Here is a 25,317-nt window from a genome sequence, read left to right on the forward strand (position 1 = left end):
AGAGAGAGAGAAAGAGAGAAAGAGAGAGAGAAAGAGAGAGAGAGAGAGAGAGAGAGACTCTGACGTATCTTACAAACTAACAAAAACAACCCAGACATTTTAAATACACTTCAACAAGCAAGACTTACCTGAACACCTCCCTAACCAACCACTGAACATTATTAGCCAATGAAATAATTCATAATAAAAACACTACTGGCGTGAAAAGCTTAGTGAAAATCGTAAGAGTTTCTGAACACTCTGGATTATAATAAAAACAAACCCCAAAAAGTTTACATCTGAAATATACTACAGTGTATAGTCTGTGCTGTTACCATTACTTAAACACAAAGGGGAGAGCAAGAAATAAGTTAATATCAGTATTTGTGTTCTATGTCATGTCTTCCAACACTCCATTTCAGTGTAAAGCTCCCATGTTTGTTTAAACAATTCATGCTAAGAGATCAATGTGCATTTTATGTCACAATATAACCCCCCAGGGAAACAATCTGAATGAAATTATTTAAGTAAAAAATAAACAAGTCGTCTTACTTCATTCTGATTACCCAATCAGTAATTCTGATTACGTTGCATTCACAATGTGCTCCCTCCTCCTCCCAAATAATAGTTTTTGGTACTAAACCTCTGTTCTCCAAGTCTGCAGTGTTCAGGGTGGGGGGGGGAGGGGACCCAACTATTATAGATTAAATTAAACTGTATAAAGAATTTTAAAATAAAATTGCACTTACATCATAACTATAGTCTGCATCATTTGTTACTGTCAAGTCTGCAAGGTCTCCAAGGCCCAGAACATTTAACAAAACATCATCAGAACCCATAATAAATGACTTGCCTCCTCCAGATGGAAACGTTATTGGCTCAGCTACAAAGAACAAAACAGTTTCTTTAAGTCTCAATGTAATAATTCAAACTTTGATGAAAAACTGCATTATTCATCACTGAAAAGCAAAGCAGAGTTTAAAACTGAACTTGTATGCACTATATATTGCCCCAAGTAAAAAAGAGAGCATGACTACACGCACACATGTGCAAACACACACACATATCAAATATACAATTCTTACACTTTGTCATTTTATTTCAACAAACTTTACACAGGAGTTCAATATCACCAACAATTTTATACATGCAAAAGGATCACAAAAATAAAATGACTTCACTGACATCATTCCATAGTGCCACAGAAACCTAGGTCCCAGGTCTCCAAATACTCAGCTAAATACTTCATTCACTACACCATGCTGTCTCCCTTCTATCTATTTGCAAATAATTCTCTGCGCTTTCTCCTAGTCAAATATCCTTACATGAGAAAGTGTTTTTATCTCTCAGGCTAAAGTCCCCCTGAAAATCCTCTCCTCTGCTGAAGCTTTTTTAGATCAAAGGAAAAAAAAATCTGTTTTTTGTGAAACTTTTCCTTCAGCATAACTTTGAATTCTAAAAGTTTAAAAATATACTCAACTGATATTTATCTTAGCTAGCTATATCTTCTCAAAATTAAAATTTAACATTTTCATTAATTCTTATTTAGTGTGTAATGAATACAAATGTCATGTAATCATTCATCCTGAATTCACACCTGAATAATAAAGTTTCAAACATTCACCCATAGTCTTTACATGCTTCAATAATCCCACATGCCTCTTTCCTCTATACCTACAAACAACAACAACCTAGCAGTGAGGTATCAGAATAAGGGCTCGAGTATTTTAACACTTTGGCGTGTTGTTAGAAGCGGCTTTTATTTATCAGTGTTCTTTTTTATGCAAGAATTTGGATGCTTGATAGGTAAAGTACTTTAGATTAACTTCAGCTAAGTATGAATTTTAGTTACATAGGAACATCTGGAAAAAATATATTAAATCTTGTTTGACATCATCTACTATTAAACTTGTTTTACTTCTGGATTTCACTGATCCAGAACAGAGTATTTTAATGTCACCTCTTGCTTCTAATTCCCTCAGAGAAAATGAGAAACCCACAGAAAATAAGGCTTCCACCCCTCAAAAAAAATGACCCTATCTTGTTCGGAAATGTTACTTAAGATAAAAAACAAGAGGACTAATAATCAATACATTGCTTTTTTGAACACGCATCTTTTGGTGACTTAGTCACGTTCCAAACCAGCTGAACGAAAAGTGACTGAGACCAGGTGTAAAGTATAGATGCCCGATATCATTGCTACGGCAGAGGTGGGCAAAGAAGAGCCAACACAGCAAGATCAACAGAAGAACTTTAATGTAGACAAAAGAGCACTTCTCAAGAATAAAACAAACTCTAATGACTGAAAATTCCTGTACTATTAAAATGCAACTTTATTAGTAGGGACAGCATTCCCAATAAGAATAAAGAACACTCTTCCTACAAGTGCCTGAAAAGAACAGTATTCTAACTATGCACAATCACCTCTTTTCAAAAGACTCACAGTTCACACAAAGGCCTGGGCACATCAGAACATTACATTGAATGCAAAGCCCAAAATAAGTTTATGATGCTCTTATACAAATAAGCTTTTCATTTTTTAAATATTTTACTAGAAATCTCAATTTGACAATCTACCCCAAACCATCCCTCAGTTTTTCAGAAACAAGCTATATTCCTGTAAAGCTCTTATTTTCCACATGCATGCACCTGCTATTTTCCTTATGACAGCTTTTTTTTTTTTTTTTCTGTCCAGTCATCCCTCTTTATTAGATGAGAGATGAACTTCTAAGGATCAGTATTTAAGTAAAACTGTCTGAACCGAGCATAAAGATAAGGGGGAGATACACCATGTTTTATGTAAAAGTAAGAATTAAAAAACATCACAAACATTCTTTGGGAGAACCTAAATTGTGAAATATTCAAATAAGTAAAAACTAGTCCCTCAATTACTTCAGAGGCCAGAGAAAAGTAGTAAAGGCTATAGAAAAAACAAAAAACAAAAGCCATACAGTTTTCCCCTCTCCCTTAGAAGAACTCCAATTCTTTTATTTGGAATTTCCAGAAATGGCTCACCTCTAATGTCTTGAGAGGGTCCCAGCATCACAAAATAAAACTATCAATTTACAAGCCAAAACCTCTCAAATATAGCAGCAGAAACAAAGCTTCTGATCACTGAGAAACAAGGCAATGTGCCAACTCTAAACTTGAGGACACTTTCCATCCCCGTTCAGATGTTGTGACTCCTATCTGATTTTTAGGATAGGCCCACATGGTTTATGAGAGCTCTTTAATCTATCAGGCTCATATTTTGTGAGAGTTATGTAATCTGTTTTTATCAGATATTAGATGAACTCTTCTGAAAATGTACTTTCTCCTGAAACTGAAGGACTGTCACAGAAAAACACCACCACAGTAAGGGACTACTCATAAATTTATCAAATTTTATTTGCATCAGAGTCGAACATTCCATTACTCAAAACTTCCAAATTAATACTATCTGAAATTTAGAAGGGTATTTTTAAACACTAGAAAAGTTGCCAACAGTATAACTACATTTTAATTTACCTGTAGATTAATTTAAATTCATTTACAGATGTTAATCTACTGTTTTTTTTGTTTTTTGTTTTTTAAGATATATGCCACATTCAATAAAGTTTAAAAAAAAGTTGCCAAGTTTTTCTACAGATTGATTGTGGAAAACTAATACAATGAAAGATGCATAGAGTTATAACTACTAAAAATAAAGACCTATGACTCGGCTTATCACGAACATTATTACAATAGACATACGCATATGAGAAAGTTTAATTACTTTGTGAACGCTTTTTATCTTTAAATACACTATTCAAGTATTTTTCTAGCACTATTATCCTCATAGCATAATGTTTATGTTTAACCGAGTTTGCAACCAGTAAGTATCAAGTAAAAAGATAAGTGACAGTACGAGTTTCCTTGTACGTGAAATTAAGCAAAACGATACAGTGATTAAATATTTGCTTGGCAAATCCTAACCAGCATTTCTTACCCTGAAGCTCCTGACGCTACGAATAACTAAATTTGGGCAGTAATATTTGTACAGACTGAAACTGCTTTAGCCTCCAAACAAATATTTACATCCTTATTTGCCTTTGTTGTCTACTGTTTAAGACAGGGACATCTTAAATCTTTTCTCCAGAAATGTAATTTGTAGTATGACAACAGTAGCAGTCGTTATTGTACCACATATGGCTGAGCAATTAGGTATTACTGCTATTACTTGTCAAATTAAAAAAGAGAGATTGTTCAGCACTCTATGGATCTTCAAAAAGAAGAACAAAGTTGTACGTATAATACGTGGGTTGGAGGATTATGTTGCAATTGACCCTCCTTCTGAGATATCATGCAATATGGTGAAATGGAAACCTCAATTTCTTATTACCAAAACTATTAAGTGGAACTATGGTATAGCAAGTTTCTCATCATATTTAACCAGACATGTGACTGCTTGGGGGAAGAAAAAAAAAAAGTGAATAAAATATACTCCTAGCCAAGTAAGACAATAGTTTACTTCCCTCATTGAAAAATCCCATCTCCCCCAAAGATAAAAAAATAAAAAATAAAAAAGGGGAAGCTTAATAATACATTGTTTTCTATGTGGAAATTAAATTAACAATCATTCCTTTTATTACAGAATTATAATACGGAGAAGTAGAAGAAATGCGCATTAAGAATGGAGCACAGCATAAAATATATGAATCGTCACAAGAATATTAAGGCTTGTTAACATTCATGAACACAGGTTAGTGTGTGTTAGTAAGGAAGTTGGTTGCCTAAAATTGTTTGCAAAGAATTTGGCTTTTAAAATAGCGGGATAAATAACTGAGCAAAATCAGTATCTTCATTATAATGAAGTATTTTGTCCTTGTTTTATTATTACTACCAAAACATGGACATAGATGGAATTCAAAGACGACAGTAAGGCTTTCTACTCACAGCTTTGTACCACATAGGACAGACAAATAGACAAAGACCTAAAAAAAGCTATACAATATTCAGGATAGAATTTCTGATCAAGCAGAAAAATTTATATTCTAATATTTGAATTTTAAAAGTTATGAAGAAACTAAAATTAACAGACATAACAATACAGATATTCATATAACTGCTCTTAATGAATGAAGAACAGCAAACTGAATTGATTAGTGTTCATGTATTTTCAGCTTAATAGCAAGAAAACATAATCCAGAAGGCACATCTTATTTGAGAATGGTGCAGATAATTTTTACTTGTTTGAATTGTAGCACTTATACTGTGTTACATGAACCAGGCAATAAAAGCCATCTTCAAATTAGTCATCTGTTTCTTCATAGAGATTGCTTTGCAAAATGTTTTTAATAAATGTTAAGTCTCTAAAATACGTGGCAGTTGTATGGCCTGTCCTTAACAATGATTTTCTGTGTTCCTCTGCACGCTATAAATGGCATTTGTGCTTGTAGCTTGGAAAAAGCCTAAGACAGATAGAGGGAGATCTGTGTAACTGTAGGGTCAAATGCCTTTAATATTTTAACAAGGCTAAAAGGTATCCCAAAAAACCTAGCACAATGTACCACATCAGCCACATGCTATAGAGAAGGCTAGTATCTCTAGCAGAATACACCACGTTATAGTGATGCTGCAAGATACACGTACACGAGTTTCAGTGCATGAAAATTCACTAGTAGGTTTTTTTTTTTTTAATTGCACCCTGCTTGTAAGTTTTATACAGGTGCATATTCTAATTGCAAATAAAAACACACATGAAAAGAAAGAGGGTAAAAAAGAAGGTGGGAAGATAAAGGACTATGTAAAATAAGAGCATGAGAGAGAAAAAAACACCTTGCAAAATAGGAAATTTGCTTGGCTGAGGACAGGGATGAGGGGGGGAAGAATCAACTGACAGTCTGACTGCTGGTAGACTTAGCATTATCTGTAATAATGGAAATTCTCTCAACTTCTGGGATACCTGAAACTATGCCAGGGATCACGGTCAAAGATCATCCTAAAATAGCTGAATCTGAATTCAGCTAAGCATTTCCAGTACATTTTAGGTAGAGGATGGATAATTTATATCACAGCAGTCTAATCTCAAAGTTAATACAATTCTTAAAAAAAAAAAAAACTTCAATAAGCCATAGGCAGCAAAAAGTTGAATACAAGATTTTGGGCTGCTTAGATAATTTTTTGCTACTAACTTCCACTGCTTAAGATGCACCTGAAACTGGAACTAATACTCTTGTAAAGAAACACATAAGAGCACAAAAACACAACATAAAATAGAACAAGAGAATTTAAAAAAACCTGAGCATTAAATATGAGGAAAGAGAGACACATTGGTCTCATAAATGAAATAACCCTTTTTAAACTTAGCTTTTAAATGCAATTTGTGTATCAAATGTAAACATTCACCTCTTTTTCTCCAATCAAGTTTATAATACCCTATTTGTACAAGGTTATCCTAACATGAGGTCTGCAAACAGGGATTTAGCAGTCAATAGTGTAAGAACATACAGCTAGCTAGACCTAAGACCGTTTAAAAATAATTGTGAAATTAGGGTCAGTTGCAAGAAGCCACAAGAACTCGAGCTACAGTCTCACAAACCATTTGGGAAGAAGTGTCTTTGGTAATCTGCAACTGCATGAAGCTTAAGAGGGGACAGTAAATTACAGCATGTGCTTTCTTAAAGAAAACTCTGAAATACAGTAAGTAGCTGAATATTTTGTACCTTCCTCTGCTCTTGCACCTTCATGATCAGCCATTCTAGAAGAGGGTGACCTAGATTGATTAATGATTCCTGAAGGGATGTGGGGTAGCTCATCATCGCCCATATCAGCTATCATGTCGTGAAGTTTTGTCCTGTTGACTCCTGTAAATTAATGTCAGCAGCAAAAATTCATTTGATTGCTACCGCCTGACTTGACAGAAGTCTAAAAATCCAGTTAACTAATTAAACAAGAATAATTACTGTGGGGATCTCCTTAAAATAAACAAGCTGCTTTTCTTTTGTCTTTGTATATTAATAATATTGATGTTTTGGAAACCAAAAGGAGGAGTTAATTCTTAAGTCTGCAGACTACATGCAAACATTTTTAATTCACCAAATCAAAGAGTAAGTGCTTTGTGTTCTGTAGATCTATTTTATAATTTACTGTAGGAGAGAGAAAACTCCTAGTTTTCTAGGAGAAGTCAAGCCAAACATTAAAGGAAAGTTAATTATTAACCAAAACACGAGTTAAACATCTGCAATATTAGACAGCTTTAACTAAACTGAACAACTTAACACTGAAACAGAGCGCGTATAAAAAGTTAGTTTACAAATGAGGGAAAAAATACAGATAACTCGTAATGGGGGCGCAACAAACAATTAACTTTTCCTGGTTTTCAATGGTATTTAAATCGTATAAAATGCTTATTAGACCCAAGAGGAAGCATGTTTCCAGCCCTGTATAAAACTGCATACGCGTATTACATGTATTATACAAGTATGCCTCTAGAAACAAGACATGTTGCATTATACATGCATTATATTCATGATGTAGATACTAGAAATAGCAAATCAGAATAGTTTATTTTAATTTAAAATATTTAACTTTAATAAATTCATTTCTTCTCCCACAAAACAGCTTGAATGTCAAAAAGTCAAGCTTCAACCACGAAGTGAGATTTCATTAATAATGATAGACTCTAATTAAAGAAAGCAATGATACATGACATAATCAGATTTTAATCGATTAAAAAAATCCTTACTAGGCTCTTGGCAGTTATATTGCACAATATTAAAATATATATATACATACACGTACACAAAAAACCTATGTGCTTTTCCTTAAGCCCTACTAGAATTTAAGTGCTTGCTATCTTTAAAAGAGCATATTAAAACATGACTAATTTTTAAATATGACCATTTTTAGTAATGTATATGGTAAGAAACAATTTACTAAACTCTGAGGTGATATGAGCCACCATCATCAAAAAGAACATGCAAACTAAATCACAGCCTTCATTCTCTAAAAAAAGTAAAAAGTAAAACAGAATTATAAACAATTTATTATCAAAAGTAGAAATTTTTGTTTAAACTGTTGAAAAATACTAAAGCACATCCTTTCAAATAGTATCTGCCCATTTCAGTATTTAGATCTCATTGTGATACAAAAGTGGCTACAACTGATGTGATCAAAAATAAGTATCCATCAATAAAGTGAATTCTCTGGAGATAACACACACCGAGATCACAAAGAAAATTCTTTCTGGAAGCAGAATCATAGCAAAAGCATACAATGCCTATCCCCAGAGGTATGATACATTCCTATTCTCACTAATACTTGCAAAAAAAATTTTCATCTTGCCAAACTAGAACTCCTTTTACAATCTTTTTTGTGTTTCTGGTATGACTGTTTTCTATGGAACACTTAATATTCCCATGAAAGCTGCTACCCTGAAGCTGCTTGAGAACAAAAATGGCTTTCAAAGCATTTCCCTTAAGCAAGGGAACAGACTTCTTGCATGGTTAAGTTTCCTCTCACTCTCATGTAGAAATGAGCCTAGAAAGCTATGTTTGCAGCTAAAGGAGTGAGTGTAAAATTATTAAAGTTTTCTTCTCTGGTTACAACTTTACTCTTCAAGGAAGAATCATCGCTAATATGCTCAAAAGTAAAGTAATATTACTTTAAGATACAGATGGATAAAGCAAGGACTAACAGAGAGAGAGACCTACTTGAGTTTTAGAGGAGACTACAGAAGCTGGTAAAAATATTTTCCTGCAAAGAAAATTATCTGGAACATGCAACATTCCTTTAAGCGCATGAAAAGTGAAGATGTCATTCTAGTTGGATTTAACAGCAGAGGAAGCAGCCATGGGAGTGAGGACAGAATCTGTGTTTACAGATGCTATGGTCTTATCACATACAAACGCTAAAGAGAACAATGTTTTTTTTCTTTTGGAACTACAGTATCAGAAAGTCCTTTCATTTTTGCTAGCCCACAGTTACACTGCATCTTCACTGTGCTGTTACACACTTCAGCTTACAGCGTTTACGTACCTGATGATCAGTTCTATCATGTCATCTAATCAGTTTTGTATGGATCAGCAGATTGAAATGAACTGTATCTAGCCTAAAGAACACAACCCTGGACAGATACCTCTACCCAAAGAGAGATGGTGGGGGTTCCTTCTCATTACTACCATGACAAACCTCTATTCCGCAGCTATGCTTTTTTCTAATAGCTACCAGATTAAGACGAGTAAGATTACACTGTAAAGGTAAAACAGTTAAGGTGAGCAGGTGAGATCTCATTTTACAGGAGACATTCTTAAAAGGCCCAGGTCTCAACCACACAGACCACAAAGCCTGCTTTTGTGTCTTTTGCATTCGAGTTGACTTTCAGCCACTTAACATGACCACCAGCAGATATATTCTTGAAGATTTTATAGAGCAATCACTGTATGACATGATAAAAATCACCATGGGTACCCTCAATCGTCTACTTTAATATACAGAGATCTTTGTTCTCCACAAGAAAACACACTTCTCTATGTTGATATGCAGCCTGATCTGTTCAGTACATTCATGGGAAATGTCAAACTGACCCTATAAGCTCTTACGTGCACCCAAACTGAAAGTCTCTTTCATAAGCACCTTCAACCTAAATAGATGGGCAGACATTTCAGTCTCAGAGCAGACTAAGAAGGAACCAGAAGTTCCCTTGCTCTGCTACTCACCGTTACCTTGAACCAGCCACTCAGTATATCATTGATTAGGGGATTGTTAGCGTTGCGTTTTAATGTTTTTGAACAAATTTCATCACTCCTTGTCCTTGAGACATGACCTTAGAACAACCCTCAATGCATCATACAATACAGAGATAAATGTCTTTGAAGTTCACAAAAGAGCAGCTGCCGTTCCCAATAACTTTTCTGTACCTCCTGCTAAAAAACGTCAATACTAAGGACTGTGCGATCACCATAAAAGATCTTACAGATTTCTGTTTTTGTATAAAGAGTGTTCCTTCATACCATTGTTGAAGTATTTTAAATGTTGCAAAGAGATTTTTAAGGATAAGAACGTGCTGTCTCTGCATAAGAAACCATGTCCAAGGTACAAAGTAGCTAACTATGTTCTAAGTCTCCCTTGATTCTGAAGGATAAAACAGTTTCAAGTTAACCGATTGTTCTGTTATGAACAAAAGTGAGACACCTATTATCCCATTTCAGTGTACCTTCCTTCAGAGATCAAAGGGAAATAGGTATTTAAACATTCAGCACCAAGGGGTTGTAGTCTGAGAAGCCATAAACAGATGTAATAGCCCAAGTATGAACCTAACAGAGATTAATTTACATCAAGAGGTGAAGCTAATAAAGACTGTAACAGTTTTACATTTCTTTTCATGCCCATCAGCTATTACCCCGTATTTCTAGAAATCAAGGAGAGAACAGTGATTAGGACAGATACCTTTCCACGTATGGTGAACTAGACTAGGGGAAAAGAACAGGAGAAACAAGAGATAATTAGAAAAATTACAAGTATCAGGAAAATCAGTACAAGGATCTTCATTTTAACAGCAATCCAAGTGTACAGTTTAAAGTATGATAAATACTTTTCTAGTTGCTGAAGAACACATTATTCTGACCTAGTATTGCCAGAAGCGGTATGTATCATTTCCAGTATTATGGTCTGAAAATGTGGCAGATGGCATCTGGTTAAAAAAAAAAGAAAGAAAAAAAAGAAAAAGAAAGAAAGAAAGAAAGAAAGAAAAGTCAACACCTAATTGCCTGTCAAACTCAGGCAAGAAAGTAAATGCCTTACTCTCAGCATATTACCTTAAGAAGTAAGCTTATAAGATGATGGCTTGGTGGGAATCAAACCTATGCTCCTTACCTATTTATCACAATGAAGTCCAAAGTGGGTTGTTTTGTTTTGAATATAAAAAAATCCCTCAATAAACAGACATTGAGTTATTTTACTGCTGGTATTCTAAATGTAATTAAAGTGTAACTGAATTATTTAATTTTTTTTTAAGTGTAACTAAAATCTTTTTTATGAATTCTTTCATAAGAAAGTAGTATTTCCACATAACACTCTGACTAACATGACAGGTGTTAAAAAATAAGCCGACCAAGTATTAATTAAGATGAAACATGTGCTGACGGTAGGTGACCCTAACTAAGGTGTTTCTCCTGAAAGACGACATATGAATGCAGACTACAGAAATTTTAAACTAGAATCAAATTAACTTCTCTTCAATCACTCATCTTTACATTTGGAATAAAAAGTTACCATACCTGAACCAGGGCTACGAAGATCCTGTCATCAGGAAAACACTTTAAGTCCAGATATTATACGATTACAACTGGATATCCAATAAAAGAATCCATTAGAATGTCTGCCCTATTGTGCTGTCCTCGAAATACTGCAACAGTTGATAGTCAATACACTTTTATCTCATCACTACAATGCCACACAGACCTCAGAAAATATATTTTAGCAGAGTCTCTGACAGCACCCTTAGGGATTCTGAAGAGCAAAATAAGAGATGACTATTCAGTATGAAGTGCAGTGAATGATCAGACTTTAAAAGCAGAAACACAGAAAAAGCTCTCCTATATTAATTTCAGTCCCAGGATATTTAAAAAGGCTGAGAGAAACCTACAAAGCAAGTAAACAGATTTTAAACAAACACATCCAACCTTAAATGTATACTTTTTCTGTGTATTAAGCTATGCTGTTCAATTCGCTCAGTGATTTAGAGGCCAATTCTTAATCAGGAACTACTATCATGCCAGTGCAGAATCCCACCACCCACCCTGTAAGACTATCTGTATAAGCTCAGGGATTCCCAAAATAGAACACAGCTTCAACTTCAAATTTAAAAAAAAAAAAAAAAAAAAGCAGCAGAGACTTATGTCACCTTATAGCAGTGTGACACAGAGTTGTATCCCAAATAGTTTTCTAATGTGAACATAAATAAGTTTCAAAAATTTAGATCACGAAAGTACTCCTATAAGTTTTGACAGTGAAACACATTTTGTCAAAAGACATTTAATACAAAGTCATAGGATAATCGATAGCCAAAATGGCATATCTTTCAGGGTGCAACACCTAACATAATAGTGTTCATAGCAACTGGAGGAAAGCAGAGATGAAGGGAAGAGTTCCGATGTGCTGTTGAATTTTCACGTTTATAATGGGGCATCTCAGATATGATGTTTGTTTTAAAAGAAGGTCGCTAACAATTTATTCAGCAACACAGACCATTAAAACTCTAGTTTTTGACAAAGCAGTATTGCTTTGATCAGTGAGCATCATGCTCCTTTTTTGGACTGCCATAAGACTGCTGCAAAGAGAAAAACAAAATGATGAAAGTTAACTGCATAGGAGCCAAGGAAGCAACAACTGCAGGAATAAGAAATCCCTTCTAGACAAGTAAAAAGGAGATGCTAGAATAACGCCAGGAAAATAAGTTGGAACCCCGAGAAGAGCTTTTGATATAGTTTTATTCCTGCAACAACACTTGTCACTGTTTTACAGCAGCTCACCTTATGAAAGCCAGAAAGCGGAAACTAACTTGTATGGTGATGCGCAAAAAAGGTAGAAGCAAACCTTCAAAAAAAAAAGTTTCCAGATCTTTCGAAATTGTGCCTTTATATCTGTCTTACGCAAGTAAAAATCTAAATCCTTTCATTAGTTTTTCCACAAATCCAAACATTTCCTGCTAGTTTGCTGCCACTGTGCTTCCAATGGTGTCTAAAAAATTAAAAGTTCAATAAGAAATTTTCAAATAAAAAATTCATTTTGGTATTAAAAGGAAGTTTCTATCCCTACAAAACAGTTTATGTTAATATGATACATGTCAACTGCTTATCTCCTTGTTAAATGAAGATACTTTATTATCACCCAGACTACTACTATAAATTCTAACAGTCAAAGGATGGGTAAGAAATTTTTTACTTTGACAAAAATTGTATATTTATACATGTATGTGCGAGTCATGCAAAATTGCTGAAAACAATCAACATGCGCAAACTGATTTTTAATTTGTTAGAGCTTGCTCAGAGTAATTTCAAATCTTAATCAACAATTACAGAAATCTTTTTTTTAATAAAGCATTACATTTTAATTCATTATCACCTAATTTAGTTAGTATGCATTCACATAGTTTTTCAGGTCCAAAGTTATTCTTACTGAATACAGCTAGAAACTGTATTAATATACTTCCAAAATAAAAACACTGCAATCAAGGGAGTTTCTCCAGACTGACACTGACTTAATGCCATTTAATTCATCAAGAGGTTTGTGTAGCCAATATAATTTAGTAATACATTTTTAAGTTACTTAAAGCAGAAATCTGGTTTAATTTATGCAATTTTGAAGGGTCAGCTGGTTTGAAAACTCTTCCTCTCAACAGTAAAGTGATCTCAATACAGAAAAGTGAAGGGCATCATAACATAAAATCATAATCAAATCCACCACAAAGTTTGCATTCATATTGCGAGTATTTTTTTCATTCTTGTTCTGCCTTAGATTGTAAAAATACATACAAGCCCATGGACAGCAATTAAAATAAGCTTTAATTAAATTCAAGTTGTCTTAAAAAAAAAAATCAGTATAAGAGTATTTTACTTTAAGAAGTGGAAAAAGTTTAACTCTTGTTTTCCTAAAACTTTCGGAGTAGAAATATCCCCAAAATGCAATATTGCTTGCTTACATTTGAACTTGCATTTCAAAGCAGTTAGTTCTTTTTACTTAATTTGGCCTTAAATATGTATGGGTTTTCAATGTTTCTCATGTAGGAAATGACTGAAAATGTTTTACATATTCACATTCAGCAGGGAGAAAGTTAAAGTTAGTTGCCCCCGTCACAAAAAACAATGCTTAATGAAAAAAGAAAAACAGAACTTGTGAGGAAAAAAAAGGTCTTCTATATAGATAGGCAAAAAAGCATTGCATTACAAGATTCAGAATCTGCACTTACTCTTTACCCCTTTCTTCCCCTTTCGTTCCTTCTTGTACTGTTCCTTCAGTTTACTTATTAGTCCCTGGTCTACATCCCAAACCTCAGCAGTTGGGGACAGGTCATCTTTGTCTACATGCAGCATATTATTAAAAGAAAAAAAATCAGCAATTGGCAATGCAAGCTCTTGGCAATTTACTGTCGTAGCTGTATTTGATCATCAACAAAAAGTTCTTAATTATTCTTTATTTTAAAGGTGCAGTCTCAGTCTTTGTTAAGTTTACAAAATACTAATCCTCATTTCATATATTTTTTCCAAGGCACCGTTTAGTATCAGTTACACAGTTGGAAATTGCAGTAATTTGTTATTAATCAACAAATAAATCATGCTTAAGTAACTGTTTGTTAGATACTTAAAAATACATTAAACAAATTGTTTGCGCCCAGAAATGATTACTGCATCTTTAGAAAGGGAACGTTAAGAAAATTTTCAGTCATTGTTGAATAAGCAAAAAAAAGTATTCATGCTGTATCAATGAACATGCAAGCCAAGTCAGTCAGGGCCAGTTTGTTCATGAAGACCACCATGCATCCTCTCGCACTCATTCTACATGCACAAGAAAGAAACTTCGGTCCTACATATAACCACAGAAACAATTCCATAAATATAGCATTTTACATGAAGATAAATAAAGTAATTCACACAGCTGAGTAAATTCTGACATCCCACTATCTTCCAGCAATTCCATATAATTAGCAGAAACAAAATTCCACAGAAGTTTCAAAAGATACATCTTTTTCTGTGTGACATACACTGCTGAGTTAATTATTAGCTAAGAAAAGCCCAGTCTCCACTTTTCTAAATTATCACACACATTTCTGGATTAATAAAAGGATAAACGTGTTACAATCACCTTCTCTTAAAAAGATTTAAAGAACTTTTGCTCAAAGACAAGCAGAGAAACAGTACACCATCAGGAATAAACCAGAATTGGCTTGTGCACCAGCTAAATCTATGCTCACAAATTATTTAGACAAATAATAAAACTATGTCCTTCGGTTCCTTTTTTTTTTTTTTTTTTTTTGTAATCAAACCTGCAGTATCACTGTTTCCAAAAAACAGCAATTTTTGATGTCAATCATTCAGGTCATCCAAGTGTGTAAGAGGAGCCAGACACAGCAAAAAAAACGTAAATGTGTTTTATTAAAATAACTTACAATGTGCTTTTTTATGTTAGGGCCCTAAAGAAACATATGCATTTAGGAAGGAAGGATATAAAACGGAAACCCCACTAACAATTACTATAAATACAAATGCTCCATGACAAAAAAACGACAAAGAAGGGGAAGATATCTATCTAGGGCATTGAGGCATCCACAAGACAACCATTAAAAGAGGACAGATCAATGACCAAAGTCAGCAGGTGAGGAAGAAGAAATAATCTTCAAACAGGTCAAATGAGAAAAGGGCAAAGGTGGGGAAAGTAGAGAACGAGGAGCATAATGGAAAAAATCTCACGAATATCTGAACCATCCACAAACAGCTGTGGAGAGCAGGACAGAACAATTAAGTCTTATATCAAACCAAAGCTACAACTGACAAACTGCAGCCACAAAGACGTCAACCTTTGGGATCACAGGGCCAAAACACTGATAGAGAGGAACAGTAAATACAAAAGGTACTACGTAAGTCAGAGGATATGCCCAATCAAAAGAGGAAGGAGTTTAAAAATATCTATATAAATATATAGATATATTTTTATCTATAAATAAAATATATACTTAAACATTTTTATACCTATCTATCACCAAAAGGCAATTCACTTAAGGACAAGCTAAAAAAAGGGGGGGGGGGGGGAAGACTCAACACACCAATAGTAAAAGGAAAATAATCAGCTGGGGTACCTGCACTGCTGAAAAAAATGTCAGGGTTAAACTGAACCAGAAGCTGAATATATAAGAACAATGTGATGATGCTGCCAAAAAAAAAAAAAGTCAGCTGTCATTCTGGTATGTCTGAAGAGGCGTGGTGTATCAAACCAGGAGTACTCCTCGTTACTCAGTGATGGTGATGACAAAATTGAAATAATACGCGCAATCTGTGTGCTACACTAAATTTTTAGAAAAGATGACAGAAGAAAAGAATAAGACATTTAGATACCACGACAAGGAGGATTTGAAGAAATTAGGCTCATTTAGCCAACAGCAAACAGGAAAAATTGCACGTCTTCAAATATAAATACTCAAAAATAATGGTATTGGCTACTGAAATTTAGATTAGAAATTAGAAAATTAGGTTAAATGCTAAACCAGATTAACCAGAGAGGCTGTGAAACAAACTTCAATGAAGATTTTTAGGAAAACTCGACATTATTTCTCTCGCCGATGCCTAGATATACTTAACTACTTCAGAAGAAGATAACTAGAAGACCTCTGCAATTCCTCTCTAGGAATGAGCTTCCTGGAATTTCCTACAGTGTTCATAATCCACATTAAACTGACATCAGGATCATGCAGAAGACCCAGGATGTCCACTAATTAATACCAATTAGAGTAGAAAGGATTTTTTTTTTTTTTTTAATTTAAAAGATGACACAAGAGATTGAATTCCAGTCATTCGCTGTCACCTAGAATTCTGGGCACAGTCACTCTCTGACTCAGGTCTGATTTGCAAACATTTCTAATTTCTCAGAGTAGAAAAATTCAGTAATGAACATGTTAGACATCAAAATTATCAGAATAAAAAGATAACATAATATGCAACATTTGCATTAGTCCTGTTTGCTTAAGCAAACAGACGTTATATATGAATTATTTTTTGATCACGCTTTTTCACCACAAAGTATTTTTAAACTTTTAATCTGAAAATGCACATTCCTGTTGAATTCACTGCACACTTCAATTCTTTATTTCACATTTTGAATTTGTTCATATTTCACTGGTCTGAAGATAGGCTGTTCCTAGTAAAACGTGTAGCATGACAGGAGACCTTAAACTGCTATGAGAATAATTTAAGACAAAAAGTATAGTAAACAAGGGATTTATAAGAAGGAGTATGTTCGTAAAAAGTGATCCTATAGCAGAAAAAAAAAAAAAATGTCACTGACAGCAGCTGGTTCACAGAAATCCCTTGTAGCCCAAACATAACTATCAAATTCAGTGATGAAAGCTTAGTGTATCTGAAGTTGAGCTATAGACAATACTTTGACTACTAAGTATTGAAAGCAAGAAAGAAAAGCTGGCTTAGCTTTAGGGTCTTTAAAAAAATCAGAAGTTTGATCTCCCTAAACTAAATAAAAATGTTATGAAGAAATATACATGTAAATATTGATTGCTTACATTTTATTGATTAAGCTGCATCCTTCCAGGGTTAAAAAAAACCAACACTATGAAGATCCTAGTGACAAAAAAGATTAAAGAGGAAAAAAAAAACAAAATAAAAAAAGGCCAAGAAAACAAAAGAGAACAATCAGTTACACTACGAAAGATGAGAAAATGTTAAGCGTGGTAAATGGAAAAACATCCTTTTGAGATGGAAGTAGGTTTGTTTGTTTCCTCCTCCCTGCTTCCTTGCCTCAGACATATTTTGATAACAATGGAGTTACTGTGCTTGAACCAGTTACCAAAAAACAGCTCAGCCACAAGTTTGCAAAAACTTAAATTAATTTTTAAATGCTCTGTCTCACTTTTGCTATGGCTTAACATAAACCCTAATATAAGAACTTCAAAATTGTTCTGAGAGGCATGATGGGTCAATTTCACTTTTTAACAGATTTCCCCCCCCCCCTTTTTTTTTTAAACAAACATTCAAGACAGCAACTGCACTGGTCAAAAACAAATTTGAAGAAAATTAAACTTTCAATATCAGTATTTCAAATCTGAAATCTCAGATTTTGTGTATCTAGCTGAAAAGATGACAACACAGATAACAGGCTGGAAAGTAATCTTGGGATTGCAAGGGACAAGCTAGCTCAGTAAGTTTCAGCATGATGCCATGACAAAAAGGATAAATGAAATCTTTGACTGCATGAATTAGAGTGTCAAGAAGATGTCTTTACTTCTATATACAATGTTGGTAAGACTGATGCTAGAATCAGAACTTTCTGCATTACTATACATTTGAAGTGGTGCTGAAAGTCACAAACTTCGCTTCAGGGCTTGAGAAATACTTTATGCTAAGACATTTGCCTCTTTTGCTAAATACAAAGATGATCAAGTATCAAAAGCAGGACACCACTAGGTACTAAAATGCTTCTAAAACTAGATGGGCAGTATCAAAACTAAAGGTTACAGTTTGTCTGGCTTCGTCCTTCAACTAGAAATAAGACCAAGTTTTAAAAATAAAGGTGACTAATCCTTTAATACTAATTTCCAAGAAAAAATGAATTCCAGTCTTTGGTATCTTCAAATCAAGACTGGATGATCTTCCTGCAAGATGTACCAGTTATTTCAATTTCTGTAGATCTTTATATTCTGTTTGCTCACTGACACATTTATCTGAGTGCAATAAATTCATTGTCTCGATATCGGTTGCAATAAAATGGTCACACAAGACGAACTAATGGCACTTTTCAGTCTAACAGTCAGACTCACGCACAACTGCAAAACTGCTTTATACCACAGTTCAGAAACTCCCATATCAAGATTGTCAACTCCCATATCAAGGCAGATGTGAATATCTTAGCAAGCTATTAATTCTTTTTCCTACCCAAATTCTCTCCCTCTTTCAATTTCTTCTTTTGAAAAAATCTAAAGTTCAGAAACTCCCAGAACCTTATTTAGCTCACTGTGTTTCACACTGAAATAGTAAGCTGTTTAATTTTATTACCTACTCTTAAAAAAAAAAAAAAAGTTGGAACAGTATAAAAGTGTGTTGATTCTACTATGGCAAGCTACATTAGCAACTGCATTCAAAAGTCTTAGCAAGAAAAATTAATTATATTAATTCCCATTTTTTCCAAGTACACTAAAGAAAAATTAACTTGAGCACAAATAAAATTTAAAGCCCCTGATCAAAAGCAAACAGGAAGGGGGGGGGAAAAAAAAAAAAAAAAATCAAGACTTGAAGACTAATTTAATTCAGGCATAAAAATATACAGAATCCTAGCTTTTCCTATTCAAGAAAAAATATTTTTCTTTTTTAACTTTTGGAATCAAAATCAAAAGGTAAAACATATAATAATCCTATCTGTGGCAACTACAATAGCATATAAAGTTTCAACATACAATATCCTATTATTTAATCACTACCATTTGGTCATCCCAGTCATCCACACACACACTCCATTTCAGTAGGTGCGTACTGTTATGAACACATCTTCCTGTATTTACATTCCTAAACACTTTTGTTAGGATCTTACCCCACTCTGTTCCATCTCCTGAACTTCGGGCTTCTCCTGCTCCCTCACCATCTTCAGCTGTCACTAAAAAGTCAAATTCTTTCAAAGCTTCTTCAGTATCAGGGTCATCTGTAAGGTCAGCAGCTAAACCTTCATTACCAATCTGCAAACAGATGAGCATTTTTCTGCAATTGAACTATGAAAACTTTTCTACCATTAAATATTTAGGTTAGAAATAATACAGATTACCCTCAATGAGGACTTAGTTGCACGGGAAAACATTTTTCAATATGAAGATAGAACGGACCATCATGCTACAGCATATTCCAGTGAACAAAATATTTAAACTGTTAGCAGCATGGTCATAAATGAAGGTCTTTGCGTACAATATACCCAATGGCATGGACAATCTTCCATAAAAGGAAAAAACAAACTAAAAGGGGACAGATTATATAACCTATCCTACCTAGAGATCTGCTCACAGAAAGGAAAACTAAAGAGAAAAACAAAACAGCACAAAATTTAATCGAGTCTTATGAAGAAGGCCACTGGAGACAAGTCTCTGCTAGGGTCTTAACGCAATTAAGAAGTTGCATAAAAGAATTAAACATTTATTTGGCATGGAAGCTACTTTTTCCACTACATCATTTAGTTTCTTCTCCACAAGGGAATGCGTCTACCTTCTCTGAAGCTCAGAAAGGATGTACATTGTCTTGTATAAAGTTTGTCTCGTAAAAGGGCTCAGATTATGCAGAGAAGCTGAAATGATGCAATCAGATATGCCTTGCAGCAGTTAGCTATGCACAGAAAAAAAATGATTTCCCTTTTAAAAAAGGGAATTTCAGATTTACACCCAATACAATATTAAAAATAATCTTTACCTTGTGTTTCTTATTTATCCGATGCTTTTCTTTTCCTTCTGCAATATCTTCTATCATGTCACTCTCTTCTTCTTCATCACTATCATCTGCATTTTCTAAGAAGTTAAACGTTTCAAGAACATCACCAGAATTCCTACATAAAGGAAAACATTAACAGAGAGTCAGTTTCACTTGCAGAAGAGATTTTAGAAGGTTAATCATATCAAATGCAATTGCCACTTGACTGAGTAGTTTAAGATCTTTAAAACCTGCAAAACAAGAAGAAATGGTTGTATGAAGAAGAGTGGCTACAGCGGCCTAATTCCTTAAGGTGAAAAGCACCCCTCAACAATATCTTGCCTTAAAATAATATTTCTAAAGAGGTACTGACACCGAGCTCATGTCCTACAGCCCTTCCTACTTTCCTACCTAAGACTTATAGCCAATTTAATTTAATTTCATAATCATAGCCAGCTACACTGCAGATTTTCAGAGACTCGGGAGTTAAAATCTTACGTGAACTGAACACTGTTTATCAATGACTACGGGAAAAATACTTAAACCTTATACATTTTCTTTCTCTTTGCTTACCTTTTGATTTCCTGTCCCTTTTGTTTTGACGAAGGAGATTCACCCCCATTGAGGATCTGCTCCAAGTTCTTTGTTTCTACTGAACCGTTTGGTTCTGAATTGGATAGCCCAAGCAAAGATCTTACCCGCTGGGAGCGTACATCCAATATTGTATCTGTATAACCTACTTCCTGAAGATACCTAAATGCGTTAGGAGGAGAAAGAGAAAACACATTTTAGAGAAGAGGAAATAAATCAGCATTAACTGCTAAAACGAATGCCATTATTGCATTATTTATGGAAAAGATGTGCCTCCACAAAACAAATCTATGCATTCCACCTGTGGCTTGCTCTGCCATTACTCAACCAAAAGCTTAAGCCATGAGGCATCCAAAAGCTTCATCTCTATTATTTGAAGGAAAGCTCAAGACTACAGAGTCCTGTATAATGAACCACTATTTGCCCATCCCAATTACACAGTTTAACAGAGTACGCATATATACATAGCTCCTAATAATTCAGGAAAAGGTTTGTATACACCAGTACTTAATGATATTACTTACTGTCTTAATAACTGTCTGCCTTGCTTCCAGGTCAGTTGGCTATTTTGAGGTACTGTGGGAACCTCTGTATCTTTGGTTTCTTCTGAAAGACAGTGTCATAGTTATTTATTTATGTATTTATCATTAATACCAGCTTTTCACAAGACACCAATGAAACTGAGAGCAAATCCTAAACCAAAAACACTAGCCATTAGGAACTCGCTCTCTAACGAGTCAAGGTTCAAACTCGTTAAAACAATTTCTTTTGACAAATCCACATTCTGTAACAGTATCGTGGAGCAAAAGATCAGTGCTTGCAAAAGCATTTAACAGATTATTGCTGAGCCTAACGGCAGGTAAAAAAAGAAATATAATACTGTCACACGTATTACAGACTTTGTATTTATCAGTCAAATTCTTCTTTCTCCCTCTGACTTGCTTTATATTTTCTAGCAAAGTTAATTTAAAATCAAGCATCACTTCTCATTTAAAAATTTTTATTTACTATAACCACTTTTGCATTAGTGCTATTTATCTCTTCATAAATTCCCTATACCTTTTCAAATTATAAACAGCCCTATGCACAGGTGCTTAAAATATTTTTTTTTTCCTAATTCTGTGCCCAAGCATCAAACTTCAGAAAGTTAGTTCAAAAATTCTGATCCTTTACTTGAAGGAAAGGAACCAGATAAATATTTAACTTGTATACAGAAGAAAATCCTCCCCCAATCAGTTGAAATCTACTGCTAAGAAAACAAGCTAAATCCCTCTCACCCAGCTGGTTAGAAAACGACACCGAAAACACCAAACCAAACATGGCTAAAATAAGAGAAGCAGACATATGTTAAGTTTTTGGAGAAAAAGAAGTTTAACATAAATTCCATCAGTTTGCTAGAAATAACCAAAACTTTGAGCCCACTGTACTTTTACTCTGTCAGAGACTATAAAACACGGGACAAACTGAGAGCTTAAGATATCCAACCTGCCTTTCTTTTAAAGGGGTACTACAAATCCCATCAAGCAAACAACAAGAATCATGCTCTGTAGTTTCAGCTGAGGTTAAAAGTAACCAAAATGTGGTGCTTATAAAGCGGAAGAACAAACACTGTTCAAATTCTTAGTTTTACTGCTACAAAACCTGCGGGCCACAGTTTTTTGACATACTACAAAACCAAAGGCCAACAGTATGGCTGGACCCACGTTTCAAGAGAAGCCACATGTAACTCCTCTTAGCAAACAGTCAAATGCAGTTATAAAAAAAATTTCTCCTCAATCTGCAGTACTGTGAAGAGCAAAACTGTTGTTATAATCCATTTTCTATCTATGTTGCCAGGTTAGCTACGTAACAGAACAGCATAAGGATAGCTTGCTTTTTCTCCTAGGACATTTCTCCTTTAAGCCTCTATTTTTATCTTCAATAAAAACAGTCTTCCCAGGTCAATGAAATAGTTTGTTTTGTTTTTTTTTTTTTTTTTGCTCATTCTCAAAAACTAACATCTTATAGCAGCACCAAAAAGACAGGATTTACATTTATTTTGCAGTTAAGCTTTCTTTTCAGTTGTCTCAAAACAAGGATATCACAAGGGCACAAAATATTAAATCCTCCAAAAACGAGTACTTAAGAAATAAAGAGAAACAGCAGCTAAAGTGGGAATTGTTTAACTTTATTTGCCCAATATCAGAATGTCTCCTAGCTGAAATATTTTCTCTACAGCTCCCTTTAGATGGGGGGCAGGGGAAAACTGCCTGTTACGATAAACGGAGCAGAGCAAATCTACAACAGTGGATAATGGAAGAACTACACTAAAACAAGCTATTGTCAAAAAAGTTACCTGATTCAAAGGTTGGCATTTTCAAGTCACCTTGGTTCAATTCTGTGCCATATTTTAATTTGTGATATTTTGCCCTGAAAAACAAAGTATGCAAACATCACACAAATTAGCATACAACTCTTTCATCAAATGGAAACATTCTACTAATACCATTTAAAACAAGCGTATCAGCACAATATCATTTACCCAGATAAAAATATTGCCATAATTACTGAATCATACAATCATTCCTAACCTTTCCAGGCCACAGTTTTGGGTCTTCCTACAACTATTCACTATTATCAAATAACTTGCAGGTGAGAAGTTATGTTCTTCAAGAACGCGGGATTTTGCTTGATGTGCGTCAGCTACTGTGAGAAACCTTTCTGAAACTAGTAGTTTCAATTATTTAGCGTGGATGATTCCTTCAGTTCTACCACTGTCACAGTAGGCCAACTGCACTATGATGAATAAACCCTACAGTTGGGGTCCCTGCCTACTTGTTACCTCAGTTTCCTCTTCAGTTCTTCTCTGCTTGTGACAGAGGTCTTTTTACCTGAAAGAACCATGTTGGATTGCTAGCTTCCCTCCCTGCACACATTCTCTTCCCAATTTTCTCTTCTGCTTTGACTCAAGGCTTAGCTTCTGATTCCTACTCGCAATCTACTTGTGCAAATGTGCCTCGATCCTTCCCGTATCCTGATCTTTCATCCCCTATCCTCTCTTCTATCACTTTTTATTAAAAGCTAGTCTTGGTGATACTTTTCAATACAGGCATGCACTAGCTTTCCAAATCTTCTTCTCTAAGCTGCCTATCAAACTTCCAAGAACATCACATGCATCACTACAAGTACACTCTGGAATTTGCTAACTTTATCCTAGGCCTTTCAAAATTTAATTCTTGCCTCAAAAATCCTCTGCTCTCAATCTCTCAAGGAAAAGAACTCTAGAATGTGCTGCAGCAGAGCAGAGGTGAAAGAATTCTGGAAGAAGTTAGCCATCCAATTTTACAGAAACCTCTACAAAATAAACATGAATGAAGTTTTAACAATGATAACTGAGTCATACCCATTCCCCATCAATTTTCAAGACTGCTGCCAAATATGAAGATACTAGAACTTCCTCAAGAAAAGACACAGAACAAAAACGTGTGCTGGGCAAAATCAAGTATTCCCAAAAAATGTTCTTCTCAACCGAACCACTGCTTGAAAGTTTTCCAAATTCAAGAAAAAAGTTCATCTCAAATGCAGTCCAAGACACCTGCCAGTACAGAAGATTTTCTTCTAAATTACAGAAGTTTTCGCCAACATTGCAAGCAATTCAAAAAAGTCTTACTAGCAAACTGTCAGTAGGTGGCACTACTGACCCTTTACAGTAATTGCTAGACATAAAAGCATGCATCTTGCATCTAAATTGAAAAACTATAAGCCTCCTGAAGACCAAGCGCTTGCATGACATGAATTTGGCTGTCTGCTTATTAAACTATAATCACAAATATTTTGAAGTTATTGGTGAATCTGAATGCATTTCATCCAAGTACCAGCAAAATTTTCTATACTAAATATTCTAAAATGAGAAACAGCCTTTGCTCCCCATTGTAACAAGCAGTGTACCACTAACCTTTTCAGATTAAGTGCACAGACCATGATTTAAATGCCCTATACATTAGTGTACATTTTGGGTAAAAGTCACAGAACAAAAATAATTAAGAAATTGTGTAGTTAAATTAAGTAGAGCAAACGTTTTGGCCCAATTCATATATGAATTCAGCAGAGCATTGTAATTAGAAAACTAACCTAAATTTGACCCATTTGCAGCTGTTGCAAATACTACTTAGGAGCATCTGTTCAACTTTAGAGCCTTAATTTCATATATAACTAAAATTCTGCTTTAATTGCTCGTTACAGAAGATAATGAAGTATCTGATTTGAAACTACACTAATGATTAGTCACTACAAATAAGCCAAAATATTGGTATATGCAATAACGCCGTCTTTCACATCACATTTGATGCTGTTTCAACTCTGCCCTAAGAAATTAATCTTATTATATTTCAATAAACTATTTGCACATGTATTCCCCTCCATGTTGTCACACAAACGAGACTGCTAGTAGTTCTTAAGATGTGTAGTAATCAGTCTCCTGTGCTGTTCACTATGAAACAACGTCATTACTTCCCATCCTCATACCACGCAGCATAACTCATTTCCGCAAGAGGCATCTTCCCAATCTTTTACAGACTGACTTGCTGTATTTCTAAGGCCAGGATGAAAGAAGAAAGTAGGAAAAGGAGAAATAGCGCCCCTAGAT

General features: G+C 34.5%; 1 protein-coding gene across 7 annotated transcripts in view; it reads right to left on the bottom strand.

Moving 5' to 3' along the window:
* STRN3 (striatin 3) overlaps positions 1–25,317 on the bottom strand; it is a 66,456-nt gene that overhangs the window by 16,243 nt on the left and 24,896 nt on the right. The window contains exons 3-10 of one of the 7 annotated variants that reach the window (XM_068946387.1): positions 23,029–23,102; positions 21,218–21,299; positions 20,676–20,855; positions 20,106–20,238; positions 19,246–19,387; positions 13,907–14,017; positions 6,663–6,803; positions 729–862 (exon numbers count right to left, since the gene is read on the bottom strand). In XM_068946387.1, the coding sequence (XP_068802488.1) occupies positions 729–862; positions 6,663–6,803; positions 13,907–14,017; positions 19,246–19,387; positions 20,106–20,238; positions 20,676–20,855; positions 21,218–21,299; positions 23,029–23,102 (997 nt within the window). The remainder of the gene's footprint in view (positions 1–728; positions 863–6,662; positions 6,804–13,906; positions 14,018–19,245; positions 19,388–20,105; positions 20,239–20,675; positions 20,856–21,217; positions 21,300–23,028; positions 23,103–25,317) is intronic. The other 6 variants (XM_068946389.1, XM_068946390.1, XM_068946391.1 and 3 more) reach the window with 6 other exon arrangements.

This window comes from Struthio camelus, chromosome 5 (assembly GCF_040807025.1).
Source record: "Struthio camelus isolate bStrCam1 chromosome 5, bStrCam1.hap1, whole genome shotgun sequence".
Classification (NCBI taxonomy): domain Eukaryota; kingdom Metazoa; phylum Chordata; class Aves; order Struthioniformes; family Struthionidae; genus Struthio; species Struthio camelus.